This window comes from Haliotis rufescens, unplaced genomic scaffold, assembly GCF_023055435.1.
Source record: "Haliotis rufescens isolate VD_foot unplaced genomic scaffold, xgHalRufe1.0.p SCAF_3, whole genome shotgun sequence".
Classification (NCBI taxonomy): domain Eukaryota; kingdom Metazoa; phylum Mollusca; class Gastropoda; order Lepetellida; family Haliotidae; genus Haliotis; species Haliotis rufescens.
In genome coordinates this window covers 25,688,663-25,703,594 of record NW_025964001.1, presented here as the reverse complement: position 1 = coordinate 25,703,594, position 14,932 = coordinate 25,688,663, and the positions used below count along the sequence as shown (strand labels likewise).

General features: G+C 39.1%; 1 protein-coding gene across 1 annotated transcript in view; it reads left to right on the top strand.

Moving 5' to 3' along the window:
- The window catches only part of LOC124144642 (son of sevenless homolog 1-like), a 37,004-nt gene that overhangs the window by 960 nt on the left and 21,112 nt on the right, over positions 1–14,932 (top strand). The window contains exons 2-10 of the mRNA XM_046514175.2: positions 6,292–6,558; positions 8,194–8,277; positions 9,207–9,287; positions 10,031–10,225; positions 10,613–10,753; positions 12,226–12,339; positions 13,176–13,274; positions 14,178–14,308; positions 14,702–14,832. Of these exons, the coding sequence (XP_046370131.1) occupies positions 6,292–6,558; positions 8,194–8,277; positions 9,207–9,287; positions 10,031–10,225; positions 10,613–10,753; positions 12,226–12,339; positions 13,176–13,274; positions 14,178–14,308; positions 14,702–14,832 (1,243 nt within the window). The remainder of the gene's footprint in view (positions 1–6,291; positions 6,559–8,193; positions 8,278–9,206; positions 9,288–10,030; positions 10,226–10,612; positions 10,754–12,225; positions 12,340–13,175; positions 13,275–14,177; positions 14,309–14,701; positions 14,833–14,932) is intronic.

Here is a 14,932-nt window from a genome sequence, read left to right as displayed (position 1 = left end):
GAAGCTGTAAACAACCAGCAAACTCTGTACTACACATCGTCTTCATAACACCTCATATCTTTCTCATTAGCAAGGCTTGTTAAAATAATGTTCTTGTTTCACATGACTTGCCTGTCCATAAAATTACCAACCCCATGATTTCTTTTATTAGTTTTAAGCAGTGTATAGAAACAATTTTGGCAACTCAAATTTCATGATTGCACTAGATTCCAACTTTTAGCTCATGCCATGACACCTGCCTGGTGTAGCTTTCAATCAGTAGCGATAAAATGATCCTGTAAGTTTTGTGTCGTGTATCCTCCAAATTAATCCAAATCATCAAGTGAACTGCAAATAATGAATGTGTGGTGACATTTTTAAATGTACATTATAATAAAGCTCAAATTATGTCATATGTACTATTAGATTATGCTTAATTACATTTGAATTATATTTACTTTTTTTAGATTTGTTTACCAACAAGTTTAAAGAAATAAAGTATTAGAATAAAATCCTCCCTACCAAGCAATCATGAGAAACAGCAAATATTGTTAAATTGTCCTAACAGAGAGTGTTTGGTTTGAGGTATTGCTATAAAGAGCTTGAGGTGACATTGGGTAGGGCAGAGTTGTTCACTGTTTTAAGTGTACACCGCCATCAAATAAGCCGTTGAGATAATACTTTGCAAACTACAGTGTGAATCCCAACATTGTATACAAATATTGTCATGATGTTTGTTATTTTAAGCCGCACTCAGCAATATTCCAGCTATATGATGTAGGTCTGTACATCATGTACATAATCAAGTCTAGACCAGACAATCCAGTGATTGACATTATGACTATGAGCATTGATTTATGCAAGTTGGATACAATGACATGCATTAATCAAGTCAGCGAGACCTCGTGAAGTTCCAGGGTAGAAAAGGTCTTCAGCAAACCATGCTTGCCGTAAAAGGCCACTATGCTTGTCGTAAGAGGCGACTTACGAGATCAAGTGGTCAGGCTCACTGACTTGGTTGATGCACGTCATCGATCCCAATTGCGTGGATCGATGCTCATGATATCAATCACTGGATTGCCTGGTCCAGACTTGATTATTTACAGACCACAGTCACATAGGTGGAATATTGCTGAGAGCGGCGTTAAACAACAAACCAACCAACCAACCACCAAGTCAGCGACCCTGACCACCTGATCTCTTTCGTTGCTTGCCTCTTTTGATACTATGATCATGATGATGTATTGGCTGTAGTGATTTGTTTATATGTATACTCAGTCTGTGCCAGAACCTTTGAGACTACTAGCCCGAACTTGGCTGTTCGCATCATTGTGAGTAGAGTTTAATGTTATTGTAAACACTATTATTATTTGAGCTTATTGGACCAAACACAATTTTACTAGACTCGGGCTTCAGACTAGTGGGTGTAGTTGCAGACTGGTATATCGCTGTAAAGTGTGTGATGCAGACACGGAGTGTGTCCCTTGGTTTAGATACTGTCGCTGCAAACCTGAAAGTAAAATGATTATAGACTTTGTTGACTGGATGAGTTCATCCAAATGATGAAAACATGTTCAAGAACATTGTGTTAGCACTCGTATGATTTCGATGTTGGTGATCAGCGTTCATTGAAACCATCAAACCAAGGATGTTATGGGCATTAGTTGAAATAGTCCTTCATAGTAACTTATCACTTACGTCAAATTCTCAGTCTTCTTGTCCTGCATCAGTTCTGCTTCTTGTATCCAGTATTGATGTTTCTTCTGAGTACAGTTAAAATGAAACTTATCAAGTTTCATCAAAGGCAGTGCAAGGCTACAAATTATCATTGCCATTACAGACTGATTATGTTTGCAGAGTGGAATTGATACAGTTTATTAAAGGAGAATTTCTTGTCAGTGGGAGTGAATGTTTTTACTAAAATCCAAATAGGTATTGATTTATTTAATATTTTATTCAATGTCATTATAAGATGCATCAAGTTATGTGTGAAAATAATTAATTAACTGTGAGACTTAATTAACTGGTCAGTGTTCCATGTTCAGTTGTTGGTAGCTGCTAATACCATTATTAAAATTAGTCAGTTGAGTCCAAATAAAAAAACGTTCAGGAGAAATCTACAATGTTAGACTTCAGACAGGAATGCAGATATATTGGTAGCAGATGCAATCAGTGGACAAACATACTGAATGCTTTGAAGTCATTACAGTTTGAGGTGGTCAGTTTCATGAAAACAAGCACTCTTACATCAAGTACATCATAGCCTAGTGTGTTGCTTAGTTTTCTATATTTATATGTTTGGTTTATGGATCCGCCCACCCAAAATGGGTTAAATGTAATGATAAGAACCGAACACTTAAGTCTACTAAGTAGCCAAGTGACCCTTTGATTTGTCATTATTAAAACACATGCTTTTTAAGAAAAAACATTTCATAATACCCCAACTGACAATTTGATAATTTCATTAAAAAACCCAAACATTTGTAATGTTTTTATTCTTATAACCTACCCTATTTATAGTATTTTATTTTATTTGTAAAAAGATCAGAGAAATAAGAAGACATGTATCTGTCATACATACCACATTATCTGTTGGAATCTGCAAAAACTGCAAGCATAAATTGTGACAGTGTTTTACATGTTTGTCAAAGCAAATTTGCAAACACATGACTGAAATGTGGGACGTTTCTTAGATGTAATATGTTATTTGATCTTTCTTAGTGATTTTCCGAGATATGAATGACTTTCTGTGACGTTTTCATGATTTAAGTTGATTTCTGTTGGACATTCTCTATATCATGACATGGTGGCCAATTTTGAACATAATGTTAAGGCCATTTTGGATAGCAAAACCCTGAGACTTTCTGTTATGGATGTCTGTTGAGTGAAATGGGGTTTAATGTTGCGTTCAAGATTATTGCACTTATGTAGCAACGTGCTTGTAGTCTGTCCTGTCTGTCTGTGTGTCTGTCTGTCTGTCAGTGTTTGAAATTTTGACTGGCCTGCAGGAATTTGTACTAGCCCCGGGCTAGTTTAGATAACTTTGCGCATGTCAAAATGTATACCAATGGATGCTCCTGTACAATTGTGATGTAGACAGAATGGTCAGATTGGCTGATAAACTGAAAGCACTTTTGATGAAGTTGATGATATTGATTATTGATCACAATTTGAAGGCCAATTCCCAAGATGAAAATAATAAGTAAAGTTGCAAACGGAGAATATGTTCTGTAACCATGTTTTCCCGCCAAATCATTCAGTTGTCTGAGGATGCACACACGACTCAGTTGAAAGCAAATCTGAAAAATGTTTTCTGGTTATGATTATGAGTTACTTAATAATACAAATATGGCCTGTGGACAGGCCTGTTGCCAGCTTGCTGTCATGATGTAGATGCTTGTTATCATGGTTATGGTAACAATTTGTAGAGCTCCAGATATTTGCCTAAATTAAGCACCATAATTCGCCATAACCCACTTAATCTTGAGTTGCTTGCATAAAACATGTACATATATATATCAGGGGCGGTCGGGTAGCCTACTGGTTAAAGCGTTCGCTCGTCACGCCGAAGACCCGGGTTCGATTCCCCACATGGGTACAAGGTGTGAAGCCCATTTCTGGTGTCCCCCGCCGTGATATTGCTGGAATATTGCTAAAAGCGGTGTAAAACCATACTCACTCACTCACTCACATATATGCATCAATTTATAAAAAACAAACTCCAACGCAATAGTATGACATACAATAGTGTGGCCCAATGTAGCCATTCAGTTTGTGTACCTGTATGTCGTTACCTGTCCAGTGTTCCCGTTGGCTATTGGGACTGGCAACTCTTAAAAAATACCAGTCCCTCCCCCAATTTTTGTCAGTCCCACTTTTGAACAAATAAATAAACGTATGAAAATTGCCAGGTTTTAATTCTTTCAACATCATGTTCAATGTAAGTTCACGGTGGACAAATTCAATGATGTCATCTCTGAAGTAACTTAGATGTACATGTCATTCATCAAACTTCAATCACAATTTACTCTCTTTCTTTTCAATATTTCACTTTGGTTCAAGACTAAGTTACTATAAATAGATATTTAACCTCTAAGCACAACAAAATGTTGTTTCCTTAACTAAAAAATAGATGACAGGAAACGCTGATGATAACAGACAAGCTGACTTCATTCGAAAAATACACATGATTATCGCCAATGTTTTGGTCAACAACAGTGATTTATAAGGTACTTTATTTGCCCTTCCACAGGGACTGGCAGCCACATGAACTACCAGTCCATGCCTAATTTTGCCAGTAAAAAAACATTGTGTACATGAACTCTACTGTAATGAGTAATGCAAAAATGTGTTTCGGCTGGCATCTTATCACTTAGACATATGTCGCTGTTAGGGGCTTTTGTGATATGTGACACATTTGAGGCACATGGACAGATGCACATTAGAAGTTACCTGAAACAGTCTTAAGCAGAATCAATGATTTGTGAAAAGGTTCACTCATTGTTTTAAGAAATAGAGAATCTCACCCGAGTGTTTTTTGATATCAAATATATCAACACGAGTTGATAAAAGTGGGAAAACTCCGAGGCTTGCCAAGGATTTTTCCACTTTTATCAACAAGTGTTGATATATTTGATATCAAAAGACACTAGGATGAGATTTTATTTATCATCCAACATCATTCTTCCAACTTTTTCAGTTTGTAGAAAGTTATAAGCAGTGTCTTAAGTGTAAAAAGCACTACTAACAGCTTCAGTAGCAGAGCCATTAGTGATGTCATTTGATTGTGACGTCATGGTAACCAATGACGTCACAATGGTCTGCAAAGCATTGTGATGCAATTTCATTGCAGCGATATCTACAGTATAGATATTGCTTGATCTCACCCAAGTGATATCTCCTGTGGGAGCCAGTTTTGGATGATAATATACGGTACCCAATAGATTGGACCCAAGGGAGTGAAACTATATTGAATACAAATATTCAATACCATGCAAGTAGAGCGACTAATCCGATGATTGAATCATTTTGTTTGGCCTAAGAACCCTTATTAATATTTAAAACTACTGAAACTTATGCCAAGAGACACATTTTGATTGGAGAAGTTTTGAAAACAGATGGTTAATAACAAGGAAGTAATCAACAAGGCTAGACACCCAGCACAAACATGTTTTTTTTTAAATAACTGAATACTCTTTACACTTTTTCTGGATCTATAATATATGCATGTGCTTTTGAGAAGACTTGTTGGATCTAACACTGAAGTGATTAAACTCAAGAATGGGCCTGTTGGAAAGGAACCATCTTCCCGAGGCAAGGGAGTTAACTGAATATAAAAGTCCTGTTACCACCCTTGCCAAACTAGGCTGGAATTATGGAGTTATATTTCGGCTGGACTATTGTGTCTATGCACAGTCCAATCAAAATCGCGTAACGAAATTGACATCCGGTTCAACTGCTGTGCAGATTTCAGTCGATTGCAGGATTTGTAAAGCATGTGTACTGTCAATTCCGTGTCAAAAGATATTTTCCAAATCCTTTCATGTTTCTAATTAAGGTGCTCACATGATTTGATCTACTTTGCTAAGTACGACCCGTTTTGTTACAAATTAGATCTTGTTTATCGATCTGATCGTCTTGACAAGGAACGGCCATCTTGTTTGAAGCAAATGCAAGAGATATGAGAGGTAGTACCTGATTCTTTAGTAGGTGGGACATAGAAGGGACATAACCCATGATAGGCACTGGTGGCGCTACGATCAAGCCTAGAAATCCCAGCCCAATTCGGCAAGGTTTGAAACTAGACTTTTATAATCCGTTAACTCCCTTGCCTCGGGAAGATGGAAAGGAACATGAGAACAAACACTCTTAGTCTTAATGTCAACTTATTCAGGTTTAAAACAGTAGGTGAAATTTTCCCTTGAACATTTGTTTCTCTTGATTTGACATGCTTGATCAAATGCAATTTAAGTTTATAGCAAAAGCTATTTGGACATCAATCTTTCTAGTAAAATACTGTATTGTTAAAACCTGGATGTTGCAAGGTACATGTGCTGTGGCTATACTGACCTACAAATTGCAGTGCAACTAACATCTAAACAAGCCATCTGTGTTAACAGGTGAAATATTATTAGAAAAATTATTAAAAAAGGAAAAATATGTCAGTGAATAGTCTGATATTGTGTGCGACATTTAGGAATATCATTTGGCCATCCATTTGGACTCAATATTCCTTCCATTAATCATTACACGAATATTAAGAAACAGCTCACTCACTATAACCATATAACTGATGTGACTTTGCTTTTGCAGGTGCTCCGGCAGGTGCACCCGTCTCTCAATGCGCGGGACGATGCACTGCAGTATATCGAGGAGCTGATGATCCAGCTATTGGCGACACTGTGTTCAGCACAGCCTCACTCTGTACAGGATGTGGAGGAGCGGGTACAGAGGACCTTCCCTGACCCCATCGATAAGTGGGCCATTGGCGATGCCCAGAATGCCATTGAGAAGAGCAAGAAGAAGAACGAGAGTCACTCTCTTGTCTTGCCTGTGGATAAAGTTCATCCTCTGCTTCGGGTAAGTTACAATTATGGACTATGTATAATTATGATTCAGTTATATGCTGAACTGGTTAAAGATAAGATTATTATACCCCCGACCTAAAAGGGGTATATAGTATTACCAAGGAATTCTGTTCGTCCGTCCTGAGAATATTTTTGGTGTGCAACCTATAAATTGAAAACTACTAAATAGATTCTTTCAAACTCAAATGTAAACACTTTTTATACCTATAGGAGAGGTGCAGTGCAAATTGTGTTTTCAGTATTTGGATTTTCTGAAAAAATACAGCTATTTTTCATTTATATATTTAGAATATTGTTACATTTGTGTGACCTATGATGAGAAAACTATGTCACAGATTCTTTTCCAATGTAGGCAACTGTTTCCATACTAATAGAAGAGGTGCAGTGCAAAGTTTGATTTTGTCTAATAGATTTTCTGTGAAAATATTGCTCCTTTCATGTTTTGAACTTAGAAATATTTTTGAGTTTGAGTCGAAGTCAGGGGTGTTAGTGAGCCCGACTCTTGTCTTGTTTTTTAAATGGTTTGTCCAGGGATTTATCTAGACCTACTCAGAGGCTGATATTCGACCTCAAGTTTGCAAAACATGTCTGTGAACATTCCCAGATAGGAATTTAAAAATTTCCAACTAAAATAATCAACTAATGTTACGTCATTGTAGAAGTGACTTGTATTTTACTGATGACAGGACCAGTAATGGTATTCCAGGGCAGAATAGCTTCTCCACTAAATAGGGTTAGCAATGAATGCAATATGTTGCATCCTGTAGTCATACGGATTGTGAGTAGACACAAATCATTTTCATTGCAAGTCTTGGGTAACGCAAGACAGTATGGCTGTATGTAGCATTAAAACAAATCAGAATTCTAGAATGCATGTTATATATGCCTGACATATCTATTCTTGTAAGAAATATGCTCAAAGATTGTGTCAATAGTTGATTTTCATCAATGTAACATTGAAATCCCCATCTATAATAGGCTTTGTGCATGTGCAGTGAGAAGACCTCAGTGAGATTGATGGAAATGAAGTGAAGCAATGCACATGTTGCTGGTCATTGATGGATGGGACCCCTGCTTTGTCAGGACTAGACAGGAGTATTTACCATATTTGCCATAATTGGGGCCGCCTCCGTGGTCTTGTGGTAGAGAGTCCGCCTGTAGCCCCGTCCGCGTCATACCAAAAGACGTTAAAAGATGGTACTTGTTGTTACCCTGTCTGGCGCTCGGCATTAAGGGGCTAAAACAAAGACTGGTTGGCTCGGAGTCAGTATACTGTGTCTGAGTGGGGTATTCATGTTAAACTGCAGCATGGCATGGCACTATAAATCGGCATCAGTCAGGACTTGTACAAGCAGCCACACACACACGTGCATGCACATCGCTATATAAGTGCAATAATCTAGGACACGACGTTAAATCCAATTTCACCTCACCTCACCAGAACTGGGATATAGCTGGAAAGATGCTGACTGGCATAAGACAACAAACTAATGGTGTATCGATCAGTTACCAGACTATTTGTAAGCTGACTGAAATAGCACTTTTAATTGGGTAGAACATTGACTTTTTTAGACTGGTAGATTTAGTATACTGCCACTGAGATGTGTGCTTGATGTTGTGTGTGCAGGAGATGCTGGGCTATCGTGTGGACTACCAGGTTGCTGTGTACATTGTTGCTGTGTTGGAGTATATTGCTGCTGATATTCTCAAGGTAGGTCATCATTGCTGATTGATTTTAGCTTAATGGCCATAGGGAGTCCCAGGCAGGATGCGAGCCAGTGGTCACATTGGCTGCCAAGTATGGCTAAGATCCAGTGGTCACAATGGCTGCCAAGTATGGCTAAGATCCAGTGGTCACAATGGCTGCCAAGTATGGCTAAGATCCAGTGGTCACAATGGCTGCCAAGTATGGCTAAGATCCAGTGGTCACAATGGCTGCCAAGTATGGCTAAGATCCAGTGGTCACAATGACTGCCAGGTATGGCTAAGATCCAGTGGTCACAATGGCTGCCAGGTATGGCTAAGACCCAGTGGTCACAATGGCTGCCAGGTATGGCAAAGATCCAGTGGTCACAATGGCTGCCAAGTATGGCTAAGATCCAGTGGTCACATTGGCTGCCATGTATGGCTAAGATCCAGTGGTCACAATGGCTTCCAGATATGGCTAAGATCCAGTGGTCACATTGGCTGCCAGATATGGCTAAGATCCAGTGGTCACAATGGCTGCCAGATATGGCTAAGATCCAGTGGTCACAATGGCTGCCAAGTATTTGAATCTATGGGCCCCTTTAGCTTTTAACCTAGGACATTAGGGTTTTGAAACACCCTTTGATTTTAATGCTTATTAATATTATGGAACACTGCTGTCAATGTTTGATTAAACACGAACATACATTACCTTCCATATTTGACATATTTGTCTGGGCAATGTTGGGTCCATGGCCAATTTTAATATGCCAAAGGTGTTCAAGATCAGTCTGATGCTCTGCATATCTGTATTGTGTGGTCCAAATCTAATTCACTTACAACCACCTAATGATCATTACATTTTTGTTAGTTATTCTGCACATAGTTTGTAAGTAGTAGAGTTATCTTGCCCTCAAAGAGTGGAGACTAATTGCATTGTGTGTATGTGTTCAGTTCACAGGCATCTATGTGAAGAACATCCGCCACCAGGACATCACCTCACAGGACATCAAGGTGGCAATATGTGCCGACCAGGTGAGTCACAAACACAGTGAAGTTCATGGCTCAGTGATACAGGAGTGAACACTATATATGAACTCTGTGTCCACGGCAGCTGCCTATTCAATGGAATTGGACTCTTCAGTCCATGTGAACACCTTGTTTTCAAAAATAGTGTTCACATCTAGTTTTGTTTGCCGGTGAGGACTACCCCGTTTACTGTAATGTAAATGGCAACTCTGTAGCAGATTTTTGCAGACGACTGAAAATATTCATTAAGTTGTAACCTGTTGAAATATCTGATGAATATCTTTATCTTGTCCAGAGTTTTACCATTGTGTTTTCTTGACTGGGGAGGGGCGGTCGGGTAGCCTAGTGGTTAAAGCCTTCGCTCGTCACGCCGAAGACCCGGGTTCGATTCCCGACATGGGTACAATGTGTGAAGCCCATTTCTGGTGTCCCCCGCTGTGATATTGCTGGAATATTGCTAAAAGCGGCGTAAAACCATACTCACTCACTCACTCACTCACTCACTCACTCACTCACTCACTCACTCTCTCACTCTCTTACTCACTCACTCACTCACTCACTCACTGGGGGACCAGAGGATGTGTTCATAGGCCTGCTGAGAAATGTGAGGGTCAAGCCATACTACACCATGTCAATTAAATAAATCAGATATGTTATGGTGTAATGTATATGGTATTAATATACTTATATTTGTCATTTCCAGTGGGCTTTGTCCTACCATTGTTTTTATGGCCTTTGTCTTGTTTCAGGTCTTGATGGACATGTTCTCCCAAGAGGAAGTGGTTTCATTTGTAGTCGAGGATGAACCAGTGCGTCGAGAATCTATGACATATGAAGAGATTGTGAAGGATTTTATTGTGGAAGAGACTCAGTACATGCGAGATCTCAACATGATCATTAAAGTGTTCCGAGCTCCGTTTGCTGACCTGTTTCCACGCAGCAAGGTGAGTTGGGCATTCAGTGAGGGATGGAGTTGGAACTCTGACATCACCTCGGTAGTATTGTAGATGTATTGCAACTCCGGGAATTCGTTTGTGGGGAGGGGTTTCTTTTCTAGCCTGCACTTTTAATGATCATTGTAAGAGGATCAATGGTCGGACTCAGTAACTTAGTTGATTATGTCATCATACACCGACTGCGTGAATCCCTCACGACATCAATCATTGGATTGTCTGGTCCAGACTCAATTATTTACAAATTGCTGACATTTAGCTGGAATATTGCTAATTTGCTAAAAGTCTAATTGTTACACTTAGTACTAGCTTGAAATGAATGGTGGACTAGTTGGATTGAAGTGCGTTATCGACTGACTCGAGAGAGTGTTTTGCTAGGATCTGGAGGTGATCTTCAGCAACGTGCTGGATGTGTACGAGTTTACTGCCAACCTGCTCAGCTCCATGGAAGACCAGGTGGAGATAGCCGAGCAGAATGAACCACCATGTGTTGGCACATGCTTCGAAGACATGACCGAGGTAGGCAACTTTCCTTGAATATCCAAGTTAGGATTGTAGTGGATGATCACATACTTGTGACCAGGCTAGTGTATTGTGTCATTGTGGAGTGCTGTGCCCAGTGGCACTGTTATTCATTGGTTTCTCCCTCCATGGCTGTGATTTAGCTTTAAAATGAGTCACCAATATTCTCACCTGTTATTCTTCTCCTTAGACAATGAGGTATACATGTTATTAAAGCCTTGTCATATTCCCCTAATAGGCATACAATGTGAAGCCCATGATTGGGTGTCTCCTGTGTGATACAACTGGAATATTGCTTAAAGCAGCATAGAACCAAACTCACTCACTCTCTATCTCTCATTCACTCTCATCCCCCATCTATACTGTTTGAGTTGCGGGAGATAAGGTACAATGAATTGTTAAATTTTAGAAATTGGTTACCATATTTGGTAACAGACATACATAAGGCTTAAAAAAAGAATTGGTTCTCAGGGAATGGCTTTGAAATATAGTGTGGATGGGTGAGTGAGGGGTGGTTTTGAAAACAGTATGTAACCAAATAAATAGTTGTGTACAGTCAACCTGGGAAAGGACTTGCCTACATTGATGTATTCCTTGTTGAGTAAAATGCTAGTAAATTTGTCTCTGTCCAATTTGAAGCAGCTAGTGGAGGTCAGGAAGACCAACTTTTGTACTACATGTGTTGAAAAGCACAGAACTCAACTTCATTGAATCTTCATGTTATCCAATGTATGTTATCAAGAGCACCCAAAAACAATCTTCCGTCCGTCCATCCATCAATCCATGCAAGATGTCATTCCAGAGTAGATCTTGAAAACTGTAGCATATATTGCTTCACCAAATTTGGTACATAGATAGGTCTAGTGGTGAACTCGTGCCTTTTGATAGTTTGGGATTTTCGACATATATATTTTTTGAGTTCCCATGGCAACAACTTTGACTTAGGCTGGAAATGGCGGAAGTGCTCGTTTCCGCAGCAGATCTTGAAAATCCTTAAAAAAAGTTCTTCACCTTACTTTGCACATAGATATGTCTAGTGGTGAAATGGTGCCTTTTGCTAATTTTAGATTTTTGAAAAATATATTTTTTTAGTTTCCATGGCAACAATATATATATAACTAGTTGACATATTCATGACAAGTATTACCATTGCGGGGGATATCGATGACTTCATCCTCAGTTTTTTACCCTAATGCATTATGATGTGGTAACTAAGATGGCCCAGTTTTATGTTGTTCATAATTTTATTAATTTTTGATGATTATCATGGATGCAGAATCTCTCTACCTTGTGATTTAGGATTCCTACTTTTATGTCCTAAAAAAGGTTAAAGAAAAGAAAAACAAGAATTCTAAATAGAAACAGTTTGACACAATGACACTGTAACTGTCAAATTAAAATCCAACCAATTTTTAACCCTTTTAACACACAAGATCTTCCAGCCCAGTATATATATCTTCTGTCTGCAGGGGGAGGAGTTCAACGTGTATGAGAAGTACGTGGACGACATGTTGGCTCCCCATGGGAAGGAGCGTCTCAACACACTTCTCATGAGGGACGATGTTAGCAACTTACTGATTGAGGTACATGTGTATTTTGGGAGATATAAAAGAATTAAGACCAAAATGTGTTTTTAATCTTAAGTATCAGTCTTGTCACTTGCATGTTGAGTTGAATTGTTATAACAGCTGAGTGTGTGTGTTTAGTATTGTTCACTAGTTCACAACTGTCTTGATGCATCACAAGTTTAATCTACAGACACAATACACGATATGACTACCTGTGTATCAATTATTGTTTTCAAATATCAAATTTGTAAGAAATTTTATTTTTTACTTTGTTTATAGCAACAGCCTCATGTTATCAGAAATACATAGAAAAATTCACAAAAATGTTTGTGTTATTTTGTTTTGTGACTTGTAGACATAGAGGTAGGTGTAACATTATACATCTTGTTTGCTGGCCTTATATATGTTAAAGAACACCCCTCCCCCACCCCCCACCCTATACCCCACTCCTCCCCCCACACACTGCACTCCTCACCTCACATACCACACCCCTAACTCCAAACCTACACCCACACCCCACACCTGCACAAACACCTAACCCCCCCCCCCCCCCCCCCCCCCCCACACACACACACACACGCCCCACACCCCGTCCCACAGCCACACACACATCCACACCCCACACACATCCACACCCCACACCCCACATCCCACATCCCACATCCCACACCCCACACCCTCACCCTCTCACACCACCCACAACATAAAACAAAACAAAACAAAAAGAAGAAAAATCAACTTTGTTGATACAGTTATTATAACATAGACTCTGGACTTTCAATTTTTTAACTTCGAACACTTTTGAAGGAGACAATCATTAATGTACACCGTCTCTCGTCTACTTGTTTCAGTGTGCTGGGCAGGGTTTGAAAGCTGCCACCAAGTATGTTCTTCCAAAGCTGTTACTGGGGCCAGTGTCTCACTGTCTGCATTACTTTGAAGTCATCAAGGTGAGGACTGCAGTGAGGATGGCTGGAGTTTTGGGAAATGGATTAAATTTTGTTCTTTAGGTTGATAGTTATTTAGGTAAAATTATTCATTGTACATTTGGTTATCAGACATGGATATCTTGAGACTTTGACAACAATGTTAGTGAACAAGTGGATACACCATCTTCAGTATATTTATAGCGTCAGTGCTTTGTCTCATGGTCAATCTCATTAAAATCAGATCTTAGTTTTCGCTACTGCTAAACAAAGATCTGAGGACATCCCATTACAGGTCACGTCAGAACGACCTTTCGTTAATTTTGACCGACCAATGAAATGACTGACAAGAAATCGACATTAGCCAATCAGAAGGCATCTTTCTCGAGCTTGACGACACTAGTTTCAAACTGGCGACGACATTTTCGAAACATATTTTGACGTATTCTCGATTAAAAATGTTAAAACTGATAAGAAGAACATTCTGGAATGGCTTATAGATGGCCTATATTGTATGGATATAATAATAAAACCCGTAGCTGTCATTCGGAATACCCCTTGTTAAATATTTTGTGGTTGCATGATCAGAAAACACATCCTGACTGTCACTTTCACGATCTGGTAAGCGACCCTCTGATTGGTTGGCTGAAAAGTCGTTCTGATGTGACCCGTAATGGGATGTTCTCAGATCTTTGTTTAGCTATAGCGAGAACTAAGATCTGATTTTAATGAGATTGTCTCATGGTAGTACCATGTTTCACACATTGGCGCAAAAATTTAAAGATTTATGTTGCATTTGTTTAGAACATGTTCATTGCCTACATATGTAAATTATCTGCTTTGAGAATTATTAAACTTTCAAGTAGGAGAAATGCTGGACCGCCTTGTTACGGCAGGATTTTATGAGAAATCTGTATTTCTATCCAGCTGTTGAAAGACACCAGTCAAAATGAAGAAGATCGAGAGTGCCTGATACAAGCCAGTGGCCTTCTCCAAGCTCTCAAACTCTCGCTGGATAGAAAGTTCAGCGGCGGTAACATTCCCAAGCGTAAACCCTGGTGGGTATACAACCTAACCTTGACAGTTCTGAGACTTGCTGACAGCTATCCTGTATCTTTTTATAGGCAAATCTTTTGGATTAAGATTTAAAATTGCCTGGACTGTGTGATGAGATCAGGTTTTTCAGCTCTTTACTTGTATGCTGACTCAATTGTTCATTCTAGTTTGTCTAGCATTCACTTGTTACCCTAATTAAACATACATTACATACAGTGCTACAATTACAACCTGTACATTTGGTAGGAAAGTTATGCTTCATACATTACTCAAATACAAATACAGTCAAAGGGAGATAATTCATGTTATGCGATTGTTTGCAGTTACTGTCATGAACAATGATGTGATTTTTTAATTGCAAAGTGTTGTAGTTTCATCACTTTTGGATTTTTTAGGGAAATATCAACACGTCTTCAAGGTCAAACAGGCCGCACTGCCATCTTACAGAAAATGACAGATATCCAGAGAAGCATTGATGGCTGGGAGGGCAAGGATATTTGGCAGAGCTGTAGTGAATTCATCATGGGTGAGTCACATACTGTAATGACACTGTGGGTAATGCAGGATAAGAATTGCTCCCCAGCAATCTATGCTGGTCATTATGTCAATCACTTGATTGTCTGGTC